The sequence below is a fragment of the Stegodyphus dumicola genome, chromosome 1 (genome assembly GCF_044657685.1).
Source record: "Stegodyphus dumicola isolate Sdum_Otavi_A_Nest chromosome 1, ASM4465768v1".
Classification (NCBI taxonomy): Eukaryota; Metazoa; Arthropoda; class Arachnida; order Araneae; family Eresidae; genus Stegodyphus; species Stegodyphus dumicola.
The window spans coordinates 137,828,265-137,849,081 of record NC_140768.1 but is presented as its reverse complement, the minus strand read 5'-3'; the positions used below and the strand labels follow the sequence as shown (position 1 = coordinate 137,849,081).

At 32.7% G+C, this 20,817-nt stretch overlaps 1 protein-coding gene across 4 annotated transcripts in view; it reads right to left on the bottom strand.

The window, feature by feature from the left end:
* Positions 1–20,817, bottom strand: part of Vps39 (vacuolar protein sorting 39) — a 150,157-nt gene that overhangs the window by 47,120 nt on the left and 82,220 nt on the right. For all 4 annotated transcript variants that reach the window (XM_085821308.1, XM_085821303.1, XM_085821295.1 and 1 more), the window contains 5 exons: positions 16,502–16,642; positions 16,191–16,332; positions 8,769–8,855; positions 7,927–8,000; positions 4,659–4,757 (listed from right to left, as the gene is read on the bottom strand). In XM_085821308.1, coding sequence (XP_085677434.1) covers positions 4,659–4,757; positions 7,927–8,000; positions 8,769–8,855; positions 16,191–16,332; positions 16,502–16,642 — 543 coding nt within the window. The remainder of the gene's footprint in view (positions 1–4,658; positions 4,758–7,926; positions 8,001–8,768; positions 8,856–16,190; positions 16,333–16,501; positions 16,643–20,817) is intronic.

The following is a 20,817-nucleotide window of genomic DNA, read 5'->3' as shown; positions in this document are numbered from 1 at the left end:
GTGTTCTGAGGCTACTCTTTTTTGCGAGATAAATACATATGTATATACATACAGACAGACATCACAAAAAATCTCCCCTGGATCCATTTTACAATCTGTTTCAGAAAAAAGAGCCATTTATTCTGTCTATATGTACAGATATTACACAAAAATATCCAAATGGATCCAAGAATGGTAACTGATATTTTCGTTGAAATACAATAACTGAAAATTTTCGTGATTACAATACTTCCTTTACTTCAAACAAGGGAGTAAAAACAATCTGCCTGCACTTTCATTAAATTTTCTTCTCCATACGAGGGCTATCCAGAAAGTAGATTACGTTTTGGAATAAAAAAATAAACAAAGTATAGGAAACAAATTTTATTATATACAGATGAAAGCCACACTCAAATACTACTTTTCTACATAGTCACCATACAAATTAAGGCATTTATCGTAGCGATGTACGAGCTTGGAAATTCCTTCGTCGAAAAATTCGGCCGCCTGCGCCTTCAACCACTTCGTTACCTCTTCTTGCAGCTGTGCGTCGTCATCAAAACGCTGCATAGCCAGCCACTTCTTCATTGCTGGGAATAGGTGGAAGTCGCTCGGTGCCAGGTCGGGACTGTACGGCGGATGAGGAAACAACTCCCACTTAAAAGATTCAAGAACTTTACGAGTGACATTTGCCGTGTGGGGCCGGGCGTTGTCGTGAATCAACAAGATCTTAGAGCTCAACATTCCTCTGCGCTTGTTTTAAATTGCTCTTCTGAGTTTTTGGAGAGTTTGGCAATACCTTTGAGAGTTTATTGTAGTGCCTCTTTCCAGGAAGTCCACCAAAATTACACCTTTTCTGTCCCAAAAAACAGTCGCCATCATCTTCCTTGCCGACATTGTTTGCATGCATTTCTTGGGTTTTTGGGGAGAACTTGTGTGCCCCCACTGCATTGATTGCAATTTCGTTTCACAGTTCACATGTTTACCCATGTTTCGTCACCAGTAACGATGCGATCGAGTAAAGAGTCACCATCCTTATGGTAAGCGTCCAAAAAGTTCAACGCTGCAGCCATTCGCTGATTTTTGTGGTCCTCTGTCAAGATTTTTGGAATCCATCTTGCACAAAACTTGTGGTAACCAAGCTTTTCACTGATGATTTCGTGCAACAAACTTCGCGAAATTTGTGGAAAACTCAAAGAAAGTTCCGTTATTGTGAAATTTCGATTTTCACGGACTTTAGCATCGACTTTTTCGAGAAGTTCGGCGGTCACTATGCTGGGTCTCCCACTTCGATCTTCGTCGTGAACATTGGTTCGGCCATTTTGAAATCTTATGACCCACTGACGCACTCCACCTTCAGTGATAATGTTGTCCCCATACACTTCACGAAGCTGCCGATAGATTTCTATCGGTTTACAGTTTTTTGCAGTCAGAAACCTTATTACTGAGCGCACCTCGCAGCTCGCGGGATTTTCAATTAACGCAGACATTTCAAACCGTCACAGTATCTGAATGGAGCACAGCACGAACCTCTCACTAGCACGGCTAGATGCAGACTGAGCTGCGCAACGCTCTGACCCCAAGATGGCCGCGCTAGCCCCGCCCCTAGCGGACACAGACGGAAACGTAATCTACTTCCTGGATGGCCCTCGTAGTTTTGAGGTTTCCCCCCCCATTCATTTCAAAAAGTGCACGTTTTTTCCCTACAGAGAGAAATTAAGGGATTTCGGCTTAAAAATGCTATAGTAGAACAGAGATGTGTCTCCGGTTCCCATATCCTCTCACAGTTTTTTTTTTTTTTTTTTTTACTTGCTTTCAATGGACAAGATTGTAGAAAATTTATCACATTCACCACACATTCTAACACCTGACTTAGCAGGACTCAGATGCTTTGATGCAAACTCCTCTCTACGGATAATGCAATGGATCCACAGTGCATTTGGTGATTTGCTTCGAATAAGTGCCTGCAATCCTCCATAACAGGCAGATCCATCAGTACAGACATCAATGCACTTAGGGAAAATCAAATTATTTTCAGATATAAATGTAACAAGACTGTCTAACATATCCTGAGCCTTCGCTACTGCAGTGATATTTTTACAACACAAATGGTCTTCTTTAATATTATTACCATCTATAAACCATACCTAGCATATCAAATAAGCATCCTTATTATTATCCATAGAATCAACTAGCTGCAATCCAAATTCCACTTCTTTAACATGCAAAGTATTTACTTAAATCAGTTATTTTATGTCCAGAATTCTGTCACTTGTCCCTTTCTGTTTTCCCACCAAAATGCAAATTTTAGCTCACATTTATTTAAAAGTGGTAGAAAGAAATAGTATTTAAAGGGAGGTCTTAGACTGCTTAGTCAGAGTATGTTCTGTATGCTGAAGACCCCCATTACTTGTTGAATTTATACGGTAGCATTCTGCCTATGGCATTGCTTTAATCTTGCTAACAATGCTGTCAAACTGGTGCACGTTTGAGCCAATTTTGGCATTAATTATTTTTGTGTAGCCTTTACTTATGATTTAGACTAGTTTAAATTTGAATTCCCTATCTTTTCAGTTTACACCACATATGCTGGTTGATTTTGTAAGCCAGGAGTGCCTCCTGTTCAGCTATACTGAGTTCTTAATAAAATGGTCTTTTACATCCTTCCATTTCTGTTTGCATTCTAGACATAACAATCATTTGCTTAGTTCTAACTGCAGTCTTAGTGAATGATACCAAAAAAAGAGTGAGACTCTACAAATTTTTTCAATTAATGGATAATCAATATCCTTTGCCATGTACTGTATTCTTCAATTACTTGTGTTACTGGACAAAGACACTTTTAAAATCAGCTTCTCAGAAGACTCAACCTTGATGTTCACCATATCTACAGCAGCCAGTAGAATGAGTTCTGCGATGCTATGAGGCTTCTTAAATTTTGAGATTCCAAAAGCCACCTTGTAAGATGCTAGTAAAGCACTGTTTGGTATTGATGCAGTCTTAAATTTGTTGTTGTTATTGCTTCAGTTCTTTTAACTTCCTGGGAAAATAATCATGAGATCTGTCAACCATGATGTGGTGATTAGCTTCTAAGTTACACATCAGCTTACTTCATATACAATACATATTGTGGTTTCTCAACAACATTAATTTCTATGGACGTAAATCCAAACTTTAAATAACCATCATCATATTTTTGTGATATTTCCATCTCTTTATAGTTATGCTACTGATTGGATACATACTTTTTTATGACCACTATTACATTTATTATTGTTAAAAAAATCGGTTCAACATAAAAGATACAACAGCAAAAGATCACACAAATATTTAGCAAAGAAAACAACGACAAATGAAATACTAACCATACTACATAAACCAATTTATATCACTGTTTATTTATATAAAGCACTGAGTTTAATTTCACTAAGATTATAAACTGACTGACCGAATCAAGCCGGCAATGCTTGCTTATATATGCTTTCCGCAAGTTTACTTGTGTTACTGGTGTTAAGTTTCTCCAAAATAATAAACATCTGTTGCAAAGGGTCTACATACTTCAGCGTGTCTATAATTCTGTTCAACCTAAACCGAGAACACTGGATATAGTAGAAAGTGTATGCATTCAATGTAGAATATAGTTCTACCAGTTTGAGATGTCATATTGTAAAAATTACATTCTGAAATATAAATATTGTTGAGCAAAGAGGATGGAATGAAAATAATGTGTGAAAGGAGACATTATGTTACATCCACCTTTTTATTGAAATATTTGCTAATATAATGCCTATCATTTGGTCAAATTATGGGAGCATCTTCCTATCAAATTTGGTACAAAAATTGTTACTTTTGCTGTCGATTTGACTGTTATTTCTGTGACAATCATAAATCACAGGATACCCAACCTGAAGAATAATGGTGAATTTTCCAATCCAGGGGAAAAAAATAACCTCTGAAAGTTGGTACACACAAATCTGAATCAAACAGCATTATGAACTAACTTTAGCAACAATACAAAGAAAAATTCACGGTTATTTTTTTTAAAGAATGAACCATGAAAAGGCCATTCTAGCCTTGCACATGTTCTCATGTTAGACTATTATCAAATCAGGCAAATGTCATGAAGCAAATATAGCCTCAAATCATCCATAATTAGTGGAGGTGAATGTACAGCTTATTTCGTGAAATAGTAGACTGAATATCAATTTGTGTTTGCTTTGCTGTGATGGGTTGGTTCTCGTGTTAGGCTAGCATAAAGCTTAAAGGTTAGAAAGGAAAAGTTTGATGTGTTCTTGACAGATTGTTTGCGATGATTTGTCTTTGTTCGTAAAAAAAAAAAAAAAAAAAAAAAAAAAAAACTAAGTGAATGAATTTATTTTGAAGTTTAGAGCAGCTTGTTTTCTGAAACTATTGGGGTTAGGGAAAATAACATGAATATTTAAAAGAACTTTCAAAACCTGGTGCTAAAAAGCTACTGTGAGAAATATGTAAGGAAATACAGTATTTTTAGCTTGCAAATTCATTACCACACAGATTTATTACATGTAGCATTTTTTAAAACTTAAAAATATATAGAAAACATTCTTTAATCATCATTAAAAATAGTTATTAATCCAAACACATTGATACAGCCAGGAAAAAAATGTCTAAAAATCAAAAGCAGTTACATTTACACTTACCAAATAAGGTATTACTAAATCAGGTTCAGTTTCACATAAATAATTTAACACTTGTGAACGGGGTAAATTTTCAGTTTCCATCAAATCTTCAGCAAAAATCTAAACAAACAAACCTTACTTAATAAGAAAATATGGATTTTTTTAAAAACAATTAAACTCTGTATCACAATAAATATCTTGCTATTGTTATCCTTTTTTATAAGTAAATATATTTTTAAATATTTATCATATTTACTAGCTACAAAATTACATTCAACTCCTGCTTAACGAGGGTAATACCAGGAAGAATGCCCATGGTTAATCTAAAATCACGGTTGAACTGATGGTAGTTAAAATAGCATAGGAAAGAGGAATAACCTATATTATAACTAACAATAAATACTATTAATAATTTACAGCTATTTTTAAGCAGTTAAATTTGGAGAATAAGTTCATTTGGGTCTGTAAATTAAATCAGCATTAAAAATGCATACTTCCAAAAAAAGGGGGGTAGAAGAAAGAAAAATATTTTTTTTTATATTACACTTTTGTATTTCAAGAGCAGTCAATGGGAAACAGAAGACTAATAACTGTACAATTAAATTTATTTTTGCAATGCAGAAGTTTAATTTTAATGAATGATTTTAACAATATTTATATATTCCAGATTATGTGCAAATAAATTATATACTATTGTATATAAAAACAATCCTAAATACCAAGGCATCATTTGTTATCACTGCTGTTATGTCATGCATTATCTTCTCTTTACATTTCTTAACATTTCTTACAGAAATTTGTGTTATTATGATAATTTGTAATTGTAATTTTTCCATCATTTCACAATAAACAAGCTGAACCCTTTTTGTAATTAAGGTCTGATCAATCTGCAAACCAGTTAATCAAGAGTTGGCTGTATTAGTTTATATAGCAAGCCATTAAAATTTCTTTAATTAATGCACCTACAAAAATATGATTTAAAAACATAAAGCCTAAGCAGCCAGCCTTTTAGTTTCTCGTGTAAATTTTCTCTTTCGGCTTTTCTTATGCAAATATGTTGGTTTAAAGAACAGCATGAACTTTAAAATAATGCAAAATTAAGTTTTACATTTGCATCAATAATGTAATTTTGAGAAAATTTTGCATTTTGAGTCTTTTTATTCCAAGAAATAAAACTATTTTGAACTATTGAAACAGGTAAAAAAAAAAAAAAAACATTCTAAACAACATTTACTTAATAACACTGTAAATATAATTATCCTTAAATAATGAAAATACCTCAGCATTTATTACAAGTTAATTTTCAGTACATAAATATTCACCTTTTCCTTTTCTATAGTCCATTTGAAATAATGCATAAAAATATGTAATCTTCTTCTGCAAAGAAAATTTTTATTCTAAAATTAACAGCAATGTAACGATGAATTTTGCAATTTTTTAAGAAGATAAACTTATACAGATTGTCATCTCTCAAACTAAGATTTCCAAATATTGGTTTTTAATGTAAATCTCCAGGATCCAGTTCATAAATTGAATCTCTACAATTGAATAACAATTTTTTTCACATGCAAATTATGTTCTGATTTGATAAGTTATTGTTACCTTCTGATAAAAGAAACCACAACTCTGAAACATTCTTTTACTTGGCTTAAATCAAGAATACTCAGAATTCAATTAATTTATTTTTGTGGTTGTAGAAATTAGATTTCTACTATATGCTTCTTGGCAAATGTGATCACTAACATGAATGATTTAATTGTCAGAGTAACATAACACACAATGGCATGACCACTAAGTTAACCATAATGTTAACTGTAGTAATGTCATTGACCTATTAAGTGGTGTATATTATTAAACATATATAATTGGTAAGTGCAATCAAAGGAAAATTAATTGTACACAAATTTACATAAAACATATGATTAAATGTAATATGATGTATAATATTTCTATAAATTAATGCATTTATTGCAGTGCTGGTGTGTCAGAATGGTGCTATTCGTGTGCTGTAGTAGCACAGTAGTAGTGCATCAGTAGAATACTATCAGTTATATGCTTTATTTTTAATGTGGCACTTGAATTGAATTGAAGTTGAATGATAAAGTAGTTTAGGCATGTTCGTGAAGCATTATTTTTCTTTTTCACATGCATAGTTTTCAAATTTTGTGTTCAAATTTTTTTATGTGCATTTTTAAAAACAAACGACAGTACACATATGGGATGATATTCACAGAAATTCAAGAAAAGGAAAATAAACAAAAAATTTTCTGAGGCCAAAATATTAGAATACTTAGAAAAGACTGACTTTTCCCATTATGAGAGCACAGATGATGAAAACTATGATTGGGATTCTTCAAGCAAATTGGAAAGAGACAGTGATATTGTGATGGACACCACATAAACATCAGATTTTGAGACAGAAGACAACAATACACATCAACAATTATGGATGATTAAAGTAATGCAATACTGTTTCCTACACAAATGATTTCTACACAATTTATAATTTTGTATTCTTTTATACTTTTCTAAGTATATCAGTTAAGTATTATACACAATTTGCTACATTATATAATCTTTGGTGTGTAGGTATATGTAAATTTTTTATAACTTTTATTTTGCTTCAACATTTTGAAATAATAGGAATAATACAACAATCTGCATTTTATGCTTGTTATTTGAAAAGATTTTCTATATTTTTTCATAAATTTAATTTTTTACTGTATTACAGTTATACATTTTATTTCTTTTAAACTGCAGTTTTATGGCAATATGTCAAAAACTTCTTTAAATAATGATCAGATGCTCTAGAACATTAGAGGTACATGAATGATAGGTTGAACTTGATATGCCACTGATGCTCTAGAGCAGATTTTCTTAAACATTTTTCAATCATAACTCCCTTTTATTACTAAGATTTTTTTGCAGCCCCTAGCACCCGATAATATTTACAAAAATTTTGTGGGACCCCATAAGTACTGCGCAAATTTGACACACGCGTGAGTGAAACTGTCAATTTTTTCACTTGTATTGTAATATACTAATGCAGTTTTAGGTCATTAACTTTAATTTCTAATTTTAGAACATAATACAATATGCAAATGGTGGGAATGCAGTGGGAAGACAAATAAGGGATTGGTTAATTCCTTTATTTGTCTCATTATTAAAAATGGAACAAAGTTCATTTGAATTCTTGCATAAACAATTTGTAAATAAACCTCGGAAGCATTTTATAATAAATATTTTTTCTTCTCTTTAACTGTGCATATATGGAAGAATATTTGCATACCTTCAAACCGTCCTCAGGATGTTCTTTTAAAACCCATTTAGCAAATTCAAAAATTAAATCCAGATGTTCACTCCCTACAATGATAAATAAATAATAAACTATGTAGAATTCATAAAAACTCAAGGTAAAAGTTTTAGAATTTGAAAAAAACTCTGTAAACACTGAAAGAAAACATTGTACATGCATTTAAAGACCACAACTTTTCCAAAAAAAAAAAAAAAAATAAGTCATTTAATAAATTCATTACTACTGTCAGGAAAAATTGAAAGTTGCTACAGTTTTCACATTTCTATTGCTGCTGTTTAAATTCAGAAAACTGTTAAATCTATAAAACTTTTAGCAGCACAATACATACACGCAATTTCATAAATCTATATGTGTATGTACTTGCATGCTGTGCAATATGTACAAAATTAACCACTTCGTTTACTAAGAGAAAAAGATTTAAAACTTGAATTTAATGTTAATATATAATTTTAAATTGCAGAGAAATTTATTTTGCAAACTAAACTACTTACCTTTTTAAGTTTAATATAAACACAGCAAAAATTGCATGTTATAATAAATATGACATCAGAAATAAAATATTAAACTTTTCAGGTTTCTTTATTTTTGCTAAAATTACTCCTTAGAATTAGTATTTTAACATGTGATACTTCATTAAACTATTAACTTCTTAAAATAGTTTAGCATACTCATATTGACAATAACTAAATGAATGAATGAATAAAAATATTAAACATAAAAAATAAAAATTTAAATGCTTAATTTATAACATAACTTATTTGTAGTTATAATATTACTTAAAAGATGGAAGATAGAAAATATTAGTGATTAAATACCTAAGTGTTGCAAGTACTGTATTGTTCTTTCATGCCCTTTTAAAGGAGAATATGCTTTCTTTGCTTGTCTCATCAGTAACTCAAGAGCTGAAAATAAACTCAGGCTAAGCAAACTATGAAATACAAAACTGGTTTATTACAACATTAAAAAATTGTTATTAAACGGATCACTTTGATGCTTTTCATTATCTCGTGATTTCTTAAATTTGATTTAAAATTTCACAATGCTCAAAACTACATTTACTGTGAGATGTACACTAAAATAAATCAAACCTAAAAATACAAATATACTGGATAATAGTATTCAAAACTGGAAAATAAAAAGTGAAAAGTTTATACAAATCACATTACATAACAGTTTTAGTTTTTCTTTCGCAAACAAACATGACCAGAAAAAAAAAAGCCTATGAAATGTGAAAACTCTTGCACGTATTTTTTTATGATATAAAACAAATTCCACTCCTCCCATTATGTTTGGGAGAATTTTGAGAAAAGAGTTTTCAACCTGCAGGTGGCAGAGTTCTATAAAAAAAAAAAGCTAACATTTTGTTTTCCTTATTCGGCAAGAGTTCTAGTTAGTAAAATAATTATTATAGTTTAGTATGTTAAATACAAAAAATTCCATACCTTTACATACAAAATTTTAAAAGATATTTGATTGAAGTCTGATGATTTTGAAAGTGAATATTTTTTAACCTAATATACAGAATGATTATAAAACAAAAGTTACTCAGTTTAACAATCAATTATTTCAAACTGAGTAAAATACTTTAAAATTAATACCTGGCAACACAAAAATATTATGGGAGCCTATACAGAACTTTATGGACTGGCAACACATGTCTGCCAACTTGGAAATATGAAAAACCAGGATGTTTACTCACCCAAAACATGTAGTTTCTGGGAAGTTTTCGCACTGCACGATAGTAACAGTTTAAAAGTTTTAACTCAAAATTGGTTTAAATTAGCTTTATAATGAATGATTCAGTTTAGTCAGCAATTTATATTATGATCCTGGTGTAAAATGAATTAATTATACATTCTAACTTTTATGCTCTTTGGTTAATTCCATTTTATAATTTTCTTACACTTTTATACTGAGAAAATATATAACTCTGTAGTAGGAAAGAAGAGCTTCTGAGAAGGATAATTAGTATAGGGAAGGAAGTAGATCACCAGGGATGAGTAGAGAAGGAAAGCTTCATTTTATCAAAGTACTTTTGAACGTGGTAAAAAACAAAATTAATAATTAATATATGCATACTATTCTGTGGATAACTTAGTAATATACCAGATACTTTCTCCCTCCTTACTGTGTAATTGGAAGCACATCCTGCTAGCACACAGAAGGTCCGGATGAATCCCGGCAAGGACATTCCACATTATTTATGTCTCCTGCTGCTAAAAAATTAAAAAATCACTCTACATTGACACACATTAAAATGTGTTGAATGTTAAATTATCAGCACCAGGATCTGGTGACTAAATCCAAAGCTCCCTGTGATTTCATGATGTAACTGGAAGCACTTCTTGCTAGCAATTGTGGTGCCCAAAGCTTGAATCTTGATGAAAGCACTGCAGAGTTTTTTATGTTTTCTATTCCAAAATGACGCAATGTATTAATTGAAACAAAAGGAAATACAAATCTATACTGATTAAAAATTAGGTTGAATCTTCATGTAAAGTTCTTTACGTGTTTACAGTAGATTAAGACAATTCAGATCAAATAAAATTCAGATAAAAAAAAAATAATAAGAAAAATTATGCCGAAGATCACTAGAGACGGGAGAATGGAATTTCTCCAATTTAAGCTTCTTTAACTCAATAATGAACCTTAAACTGGACAAATTTTATCTGTACAATTAATTTTATTCCCAAAAACACTTTCTTTAGGAAAGGCAAAAAATTAAAAACCATGAGTTTTGGTTACATTGAACAACAAATTTGAACTTTTTGTCGATATCCTTGATATAAAACACATTTTTATATGAAAGTTGTGGAGCTAAATATGAAACCAACAATGAAATTCAAAATTTAATTACAGATTTTTTATTAATTTTTAAATGCATTTTTAAACACATATTATTTATAAAAATTATTTGAAAGTTCTTTTGTAACATTAAATATGTCTTCATTTTGCTACCCGGTGATACACCACATCTGAAGCATTTTTAACAAGTGTCCAACAATAACCAGAAAGCATGGAAGACTCTTTTCTTTTATATCTTTTGTGCACTTCTTCAACGTCCTGGCGAAAGTGTTGCCATGTTCAGCACTAACCACACCGCAGTTATTTGGGATGAAATCTAAGAGGGAATTGAGAAAATATATTTTCAAAGACATGTTGCAACCCAGTTTTTTTATAACAACAGTCCCTCCACAAATTTAGTGCAGTTTTCAGACCTCCTGCTTCCTAGGAAGCTAATAACTACTTAACAAAAATGTATACAAGCATTCTTCTTGTCACCTGTTAAGGTATTTTTAAAACATTCATCCTTGAAAAGATTTCGAATTTGTGATCTCACAAAAATAGGTTCCTTTATTTTTGCTTTGTTTAACCTATGAAATTTTCCTCAAAGATACTGAAATACCAGGCCATTTTTATCCATAATTTTCACAAACATTCACATTCTGAGTGTTCACATGACACATTATGCACGTTCTTTTTTCCTGGTTCCAGGACTGTCTACTAGTGGGCCATTCTTTCTTTCTAAAATGATCTGCAGCTTGCTCGACAAACCCATTCACACAAAAAGCAGCAGAATTTCGTGTATACTTGCTGAAGATTAATGTTGAACTATCTATGAACATTCTCCATTCTTCCAGTTTATGATTCGCAATGAGAGCTCTGAATAAACAATTTAGATCTTTGCAAAAATTTAAGTCTCCATCAGTATTGAAGAATGGTATCAAATCTTTTTGATGAGCATGTGAGTTATCAGCATACCATTTTCCAAAAGCTTCCACTGCTTTAATCTTGAACCTAACAGTTCCATCTTAATTTTTTTTTTTTTTTTTTTCAATTATAGGTCTGTCATTTAGTCGCTTAATTTGGCTTCACTTATCATGTGAGGCTGTCTAGGTGAAGTACTGTGTGCGTAATGAGGATCCAAAAACGTTGACGGCATGTTTATAACATGACAATCTCCAGTACTTTTTTTCCTATTCTGAGCCGGAGATATAGATTTCCAACAGTTTAGAAATTATCAAATCATCACTATAGGATATTAGTCATATGGCTGATAGTATATTTGGTTACATTATAACATACTTCTGACATGTTTTTGTGATTTAACCAGTTTTGCAGATTAGAAGCCTACAAATTACAGTGGATGTGTGGGGCCAAGGACTTGTCTTGATCTTCCACTTTGCACAAGGCATCTTGCTTGTACACAGTCTTACAACTGACTAAAGAAGCACTACGCAACACTTTGTGTCGATTGCATCATCCTTCAAGGGTAAACATCTGGAGGATGTGTTCATATATCGGACATATTTCACAAGCGTGCGATTAAGTGCTAGTCCATAAACCTTCGAAACATGAACTAATAAACAATTTAAAAAATTATTTTTGTGTTCAGGAGATCAAAATTAATAGATATTAGTTGTTTTTAACTCTGTTTTTTTTTTTTTTTTTTTTTTTTTTTTTTTTGGGCTATTGACTAGTATTATCTACCAAGAAAAGCATCAAAAACTGGGAGAGTTGGCAGAATAGAGATAAGAAATAGAAAAGAGATAGTGTCATTGATGGCAATACTGAACAACCCGGTTCGAATCCTAGAGCAGGCACAGATGTTCTAAGCACACAGTGTCTGTGCAGCAAGGAAACACTCAAGGAACAAAATACATGGCGAAACGAAATTCTCTTAAGAGGATGGTGGTACAGAAAGAGAAATAGGACTCTCACACTGCCCCTGAGGTGCTCTCATTCAGAATTCTATCAGGGGTGAAAACTTAGTAACTGCAAGGCTCTGCAGTACCTAAAGGCTTAGATGGATGCACAGATGCTGACCTTGCTTCAACCTTCACCTGTTGCTTGTGAAAATAGGTTGTGTCATTTTATTAATGTAGGTAAAGCTAACATACAGATCTGGTCTGTTTCCTAGTTATAAAAGATAAATTTCAGTGCATTTTACAGTAACATACATCACTACAGCTAACTGCAATTTAACTTGAAAGAGTTTCGCCTTCAGGATAATATTAGGCTACAGTGGCACAACAGCCTATGAAAGTTTTGAAGAAAATTAGTGGGCATCAGTTCCTAGCCAAGATCCTACATGAGTTGAAGAGGATGGATTTTTAACATGGAACAGGAAGTAAAACCTGCCAGTTTATTATATTACATGGACACATGATGATATACGAGAGTTGGAACTTTAATAGTGGCAACACAGCTGAAAAAACGCTACGCAACAAAACCAAAGAATATCGCGTATACCACACGTGAACTACATATCTACCTTACCTCTCAGCAAAGACTCGTCCTGCCTACGTCATGCGCATGCGGAGTGACGCGAAGAACGGATCCTTGTATTAGCTCGCAGTCTAAAGTAAGTGTTGTCAGGATGTTTTCAAAACAAGAACAACGATGTTGGATAAAAATTGAATGTGAGTTCGAAACCAGTACAGCACGACAGTGTCATCAAGGGCTTCAAGAGGCTTGCAGGGAATCTGCATTGCCTTACAGAACCATAGCAAGATGGGTGAAAGCATTCAATGAAGGACGCCAAAACGTGGCAGACATGCTGCGGCCAGGTTGTCAGAGTGTCAGCGATGCAGATGTGCAAGCTGTTGCCGCACTAATGGACAGTGATCGCCGCCAAACGATTCGTCAGCTGGCCTGACAAACAGGATTAGCACATACGACTGTGCTGCACTTTTCTGAAGGAATGCCTGTCCATGAGTAAAATTGCTTCACGATGGGTTCCACATCAATTGACGGAAATGCAGAAATGGCTACGATACGATGCTGCCCGAACCCACCTGGAGTGCTATGAGCGTGAAGGAGATGCTTTTTTACTCTGTATCATTACGCTGGATGAGACTTGGGCCCGATCGTAACAGCCAGAAGTGAAATGCCAATCAAACGAATGGCGTCATCACGGGTCACCACGACGTTCGAAATTTCGTCAGAACCCCAGCAATGTGAAAGTTATGGTGATTCTCGTGTATGACTGTGATGGTGTCATCGTAACGCATACCGTTGCCCCACAGTAGATCGTCACTGCGCAGTATTACTGCTCATTTTTGGAGCACAATCTCCGACCAGCTTTGAGAAAAAAACGGCGACACTTTCTGCAGAATGCTCCTCTCATTTTGCATGACAATGCTTGGCTGCATGCAGCGCAAGCTGTGACTGATTTGTTCAAGCGATGGGGCTGGTGTGCTTACTATCCACTTTACTATCCACCATACTCCCCAGATCTAAGCCCTTGTGACTATGACTTAATTCCTAAGATGAAGAAACCACTTCGTGGCACTCGCTTCCAAACTGTTCCTGAGATTCTTGCGGCAGTAGACTGGTCCATTCAAACTATCAACAAAACAGGCGCTACTACAGGTATTCTGCGACTTCCACATCGTTGAAAACAGGTTGTACACAATGCTGGTGACTATATTGAAGGACTGTAAAACATGGTGACATGAATCAATTTTGTATTCCTTGTAAATAAATAGTTGCAACTATTAAAGTTCCTACCCTCATATAATGATCATAAAATGGTCTTTTAATTGATGTTTGAGAAGTTAAGTCTCCATTCAAGTGAGAGCTTTTGTGTTACATGAGGAATAAGCTGAACTTCATTGCTAGGCAATCAGATCTTGCTACATGGCCCGAACTGATTTAACTCTTTCAGGATGGACATATCATATATGCATTGGCCGTCAACTGTATCTCAGAGCTGGGTGTGTCATACATGGGTTACCTTTAAATTGACTTTTAGGACAAGGTGTATCACACATGATTTTTTAACAAAATATTTAATTAGCATCTTTTTTTTGCCACTACATGTAGCCGAGTCTGTTATGATGGGGTTTACTGGAACTGCAGAATGCTGGCCTTCATTCTATTCAGTATTTTGTTTTGGAATCAAAATGGAATTCACAGGTTGAGTAATGTAAACAAATAGAGCAGGCAATTAAATATGTCAGCTGATATAAACACATGGGAATGTTCTCAAATGCTTCTGAATATTTTTTTCCTTTACTTTTGAGGATATATGTCCTTTTATTTTAGAGGTTTCCTTCATTTCTCTTAGAGTCTGGCTCCCACTGAGGACAATATTTTGTGCATCATTTAAAAAAAAAAAAAAAATTAATGACAAGGAAAAGATAAAGTTTTCAAATTGATGCTGATAATTACCTGAGTGTTCCTCTCATAATGGACCAAAAATTGGAATGATTGGATCATAAATTTAATTTATGCAAACTTTTTCCAAAGCAAGTAGTCTTAGCAGTGCGAATCTGGTCCCAACAAGACAGTGCATCCTGATAGCATACTCTCCCAAGTTCAATGACTGATGAGTCTGCCACAAAAGGGTTAAGGCTTTTGCCTAGATGTTCTAACTTTCTGACATTATACCAAAACTTGGTATAAAAACCGACCAATCACAAGAAAGCAAACATGAACTGACATTTGGTCAACAGTTTCACTGAGTCAGCTGCACATTTACACAAGCACATCTTGACCTTCTCTTATTGACTATGGCTTAAACCCTGCTACACGGTGTGAATGGATTTAATGGTTTTTATGCCTTAAGCCCTAAAAGCCTTATGAGTGAAAAATCTTCACCTGAACAAAACCTAACATATCTTTGGGAACAGTACATATCATATGAAGAAAAGAAAGGAAACCCTTGCCTTTGGTTTTTGACTATTAATTTCTGGATTTCTTCATAAATATCAAAACATTTGTTATTTTTTGCAAAGATATCAACGTAGAATTTTTTATACTTTACTTATAGCATATTGCAGATTTCACTAACAGCAGTTTTTTTCTTAAAGGGAACTGTATAAAAGTTTCAATTTTATATTTACATATAAAATTGAATAATGATGCTACTAAAATTCTATATTTTGCAAATTATAGAATTTTAGTAGCATCATTATTGAATTTTATATGTAAATACTAAAATTCTATATTCCGATAAAATTATATATTTTGCAAAACTATAGATATATGTTTAGGATTGAGATTTAAGAAAATAAAGCCTCTAGTCTCTTTTTCAAATTTAATAATTTGTAACAGTACTGCAAATAATTATAAATGAGAAAATAAATAAAATCAAAAAGAATTTATAAAAATAATGAACTTGAAATGAACATCTTTAAAATTTTTTAGCATTATTATTTTAGGGGATAGAGAAATAATATGAAAATGAACATGACAATTGACTACTCCAATTACTTTTAATATAAACTTACCTTTTCTATGCATGCCTTTTTTGTTATAAAGTATGATCAATTCACTGTATTTCTGATGCATTTTTAATGCTCTTTCAGATTCATCGATGTGGCAATAATTGTCTTTAACCCTCAATAATGATGCTACCAAAGCATCATTTGTCTAGGATTATAACAGTTCATCATTAAAATCTTCTCAAGAACAGCAAAAAGGCAATAGTGTAAAATATCAGTATTAACTTGGAAACATTAACAGATGGAAACAAAAAGCAATGTAAAAATTTCACTTGAAAAAAAATGCAACATAATTTAATTAAAAACTTTTACTGTACCTGAAGGTAACATTTAAGCAAAGTGGTGTCAATGATTTGTAAAAGCTGCTTCTTTGAACGAATTTTAGTTTTCCCTGCCTCCATTATAGCTGTCATGGATGGAACATTACTTGTAAGATCTGATTTTAACCTGTGACGCACCTAAAAGTTGAAAAAGAAAATTTAATTATGACAATAATTGATAAATATACCATATTAGCACTTATACAAAATATTAAATAATACACCAATAACAACCCTTATAAATTTTTCAAACATAAAATATGAATATACATCACGTGAAAGATAAATATAAGAATGGTGCTGTTTTAACACTTTATCAACCGATCGCCTATTAATTGGCTTTTTATCACCAATGCCTAGCGACCGATAGCCTATTAGTCACCTTTTTTCGCCAATGCCTACCAACCGATCGCCTATTAATCAGCTTTTTTCGCCACGGCCTACCGACCGATAGCCTACTGATCGCATTTTTCTTGGGGTTACTTAAAAATAGCATATCACTTGGTAGCGATGGCAATAAACAATTGCCACTTGCAACATCATCTGCATTTTATTATTAGTATTGAGGTACACTGCTAAAAAAAAAGGGGGGGACAGTGTTATATCTCCCGTTCTACTAGGGCGATTCATGAAATTCAAATTGCGTTCTTCATGTCTCAAAAGCGTGACTTAGGATATATATTAGATTTATATATAGCACTAATCTAACATATGTATTTTGACACAAAATCGGACTTTTTCTGAAATAATATACCAATTTTTTTCCATATTTCGATTCTACGACTCAAATTATGCCAGAATACCAAGTTTTGTAAAAATCATATGATTAGTTTTTAAAATATTAGCTCTCAAAATTTTAGGTCCTCAATGTTAAATGAATTTGGCAAATATTTATTAATATTTCTTTTTTTATTAAACTTTTTTATTTTTACTTTCACATTTTGAAATTTAGGTTCATTCCAAATAAAATTTACCTTTTTTTGTGTGTGTTCCATTTTTTAAATTTCTATTTTTAAATAATTTTTAGAAATTTTTTGAAAAAAATTTTTGAATTATAACCTATAAAATGTTTACCGTCATCTTAAAGTAGGTGTATTTTTAAGCATACCTGGAAAAAATTAAGACTTTTTTATTCAAAATTTTCTAAGATATACAGGAATTCACATATTTTCGCAGTTTGAAATTTGACATATTTTTTTGAGCGATAATAACGCCAAATGTGGTTTATGGATTTTTGTTACAGTGAATTGCCACAGCTATTTTTAACCTTAAATTTCAAGTAAAATTTTACGGAGAATTAATTATATGAATTTTTTTCCCTATATGATGCATAATAAATATTTATTATTAATTTTTATAATTATAGATTTTTTTTAATTATAGGCATAATTTGAGTCACAGAATCGAAATATGTAAAAAAATTGGTATGTTATTTCAGAAAAAGTCCGATTTTGTGTCAAAATACCCATGTTAGAATAGTGCTATATATAAATCTAATATATATCCTAAGTCGCGCTTTCGAGACATGAAGAACGCAATTGGAATTTCGTGAATCGGCCCAGTAGAACGGGAGATATTGAACTGTCCTCTTTTTTTTTCTTTTAAAAAGCAGTGTACATTGCTTACTTGTGTTAAGTGCGTCGTTTCGTAAACTACCACATATTCACACCATTTTTTTAAAATTTACTGTTCACAATGAGTGAAAAAAAATGGTATTCGAGAGTTTTATTTAGACGATTTATCAGATTGTCCTGACAGTTATTCAGAACACGGAGAATCTGCGGCTGAGCGGCCAGTCGGAAGTGCGTATGCTTTTGAACTGCTAGCGGTTGGTAAAGTGTTAAAAGTTAATAAAAAATTATTTCCCACCTCATTGGGATACAACCCATACCATCAGAAGCAACAAATGTTTAAATTTCTGATACATTGATTGCAATCTTTCTGTCAGCATCTTGAATTAGATGACAGGCATTCACAAACTCTACATGTCATGTCTGCTTTAACGGTCTGCAGAGAATGCTTTATCCAATCGTGAAGTTATTGGTTGGATGTAGGCAACAGTAGTATATAAATGCCATCTTTACCAAGCTCCTCAAAAAAAGACACTGCATGGTGTATGATCCAGTAAAAAGATGGCCAAGGGAAAAGACTCTTGTCCCCATATGTATATGTATGATCCACCACTGTGGAAGAACACGACACAGAAGGAACTGATATTCCTACGAAAATGTGTTGGAAGGTTCCAAGGTTCCATTCAGTAGCAGACTTCAACTGGTATTCAGTTAAGGTAACTACCAGTTTCCTAACATGTCATGAAATGAACTGCCAGTCAAAGCTGCTTCAGGAAGAAGGGGGAAAAGTATAATTTCTCATGGTGCATTGCAGAGCAAGTATTGAATTTTGGAAGGTTGCACAGTTATATCTGTTTGAAACCATCACAAAATTGGAGCAGCATTTTAGTACCTCAAAAATGTTATACAGAAAGCTATCTCCCACTATGACACCATCATGGATACAGATACTGTACCTTTATGCATGAGAACCGTGGCCATTTTTCATGGTATAGAATTGTGCCAGCATAAGATCAGAAACAAATGTGCTATTAACTTTTGAAATTGCAACATTTGTCTTATAGAAATGCACCTGACACAATCTAATAGTGCAATATGAAAAATGCCTTAATAAAAGTATACTATAATATGGATTCAAAATAGTTTTTAAAATCGTAAAAATTAATTTTGAAATTGAATCAAATGTAAAATATATTTATTTATGCTATTTTTATTATGGAATTCCCAGAGCAAGTATGATTATATATATATATATATATATATATATATATATATGTAATAATAAAATTCCATAGTAAAGAATACACTTAAAATTCTAAATGTATGTTCTTTTCATTTCTAATGGCGACGTTCTCTTATTTGAAAGTACGTGGAATTAAATCCACAGCCCCGTAGTCAAGTTGTTTTTCCCCGCCTTTTCTACACATACAGTTTTAGAATGTTCTGGAGATATTTAAAGCGAACTGGATTGGCTGACGAGGCTGACGTCATTTCTTTGAAGCTCCGCCTTTCCTGAGGCTATAAAAGGACTTGCAAAAGAATATCGGGGGCTTTTCTTAAATGTCACGATGCAGTAAACTTCATACAAAAAGTTATTAGTAATTCTTTTTATTTACTCCAGATATCTGATTTTGTAACTACTATTTCTCCTGAATAATAATAAATGGATCCGGTTTTTTAAACTTATCGTCTGATAATTTAAGCTACAACTACATTTATGATTCTTCACCAATCTTTTATTCTGGACAAAAGCTGGTACATCACATACACACACACACACACACATATATATATATACACATAAACATGTTTACTATATATACTGTTTATATCAAAACTTCCACGAGTTACCATTTTCCATTTGCTAGGCAGCAACTTTTAATTTATCACACCGATCATAATTTCAACTATATTTTACATAAGAATGCTACTAACTTTATATATGTATATACAATTTATATAATTAGTAAATGAAATAGAATAACATGAAAATGACAAGCATAATTGCAAATAAATTATGATACAATCCTGATAATAAGAATCATGCAAAAAAATGCAATATTTAATTAAGAACACTATTAAATTTACGAAAAAATTATTTTTAGTCGAGACATTTGTTTTAATATTTTGTAATATTTTTAAATTACGGAAATAATTGAACATAAGTGACTTCAGATAAACTAATATAGGTGTTAATAGCAAACGTTTTGGCGCTTGCCTATGCTGGCATCGCCCACTCCTAAGGCCAGATGCGGTGGTCTCTATTATGGAGGCACCTAATAGATGGGCCACCTTTGCCTCCTATGAATGGACAAACAATTTACGAGGCACATTCAGAAACTAAGTACCATTTTGGAAAAAAAAAAAAAAAAATAGTAAAACAATTTTTTCGAATCCAATTTTATTTTTACATGAAAATACATGTCCTAAACTATTTTTCAACATAGTTTCCGCCAATAATCAAACACTTGTCATAGCGGGTGACCAGTTTTCGTATACCATCGTCAAAGAAACTTTGACGATTTCGCCAGTTTCGATAACCACGACTCCACAGCATTTTTCATGTCATCGTCAGATCCAAAGCGCTTGCCACCAAGCTCGCGCTTCATGTGCAGGAACAAGTGATAGTCGGACGGTGCCAAGTCCGGGCTGTACGGCGGGTGATCGAACTGCTCCCAATGAAACTGTCGAATTAACGATTGAGTGACACCAGCAGTATGGGGCTGAGCATTGTCATGGAGC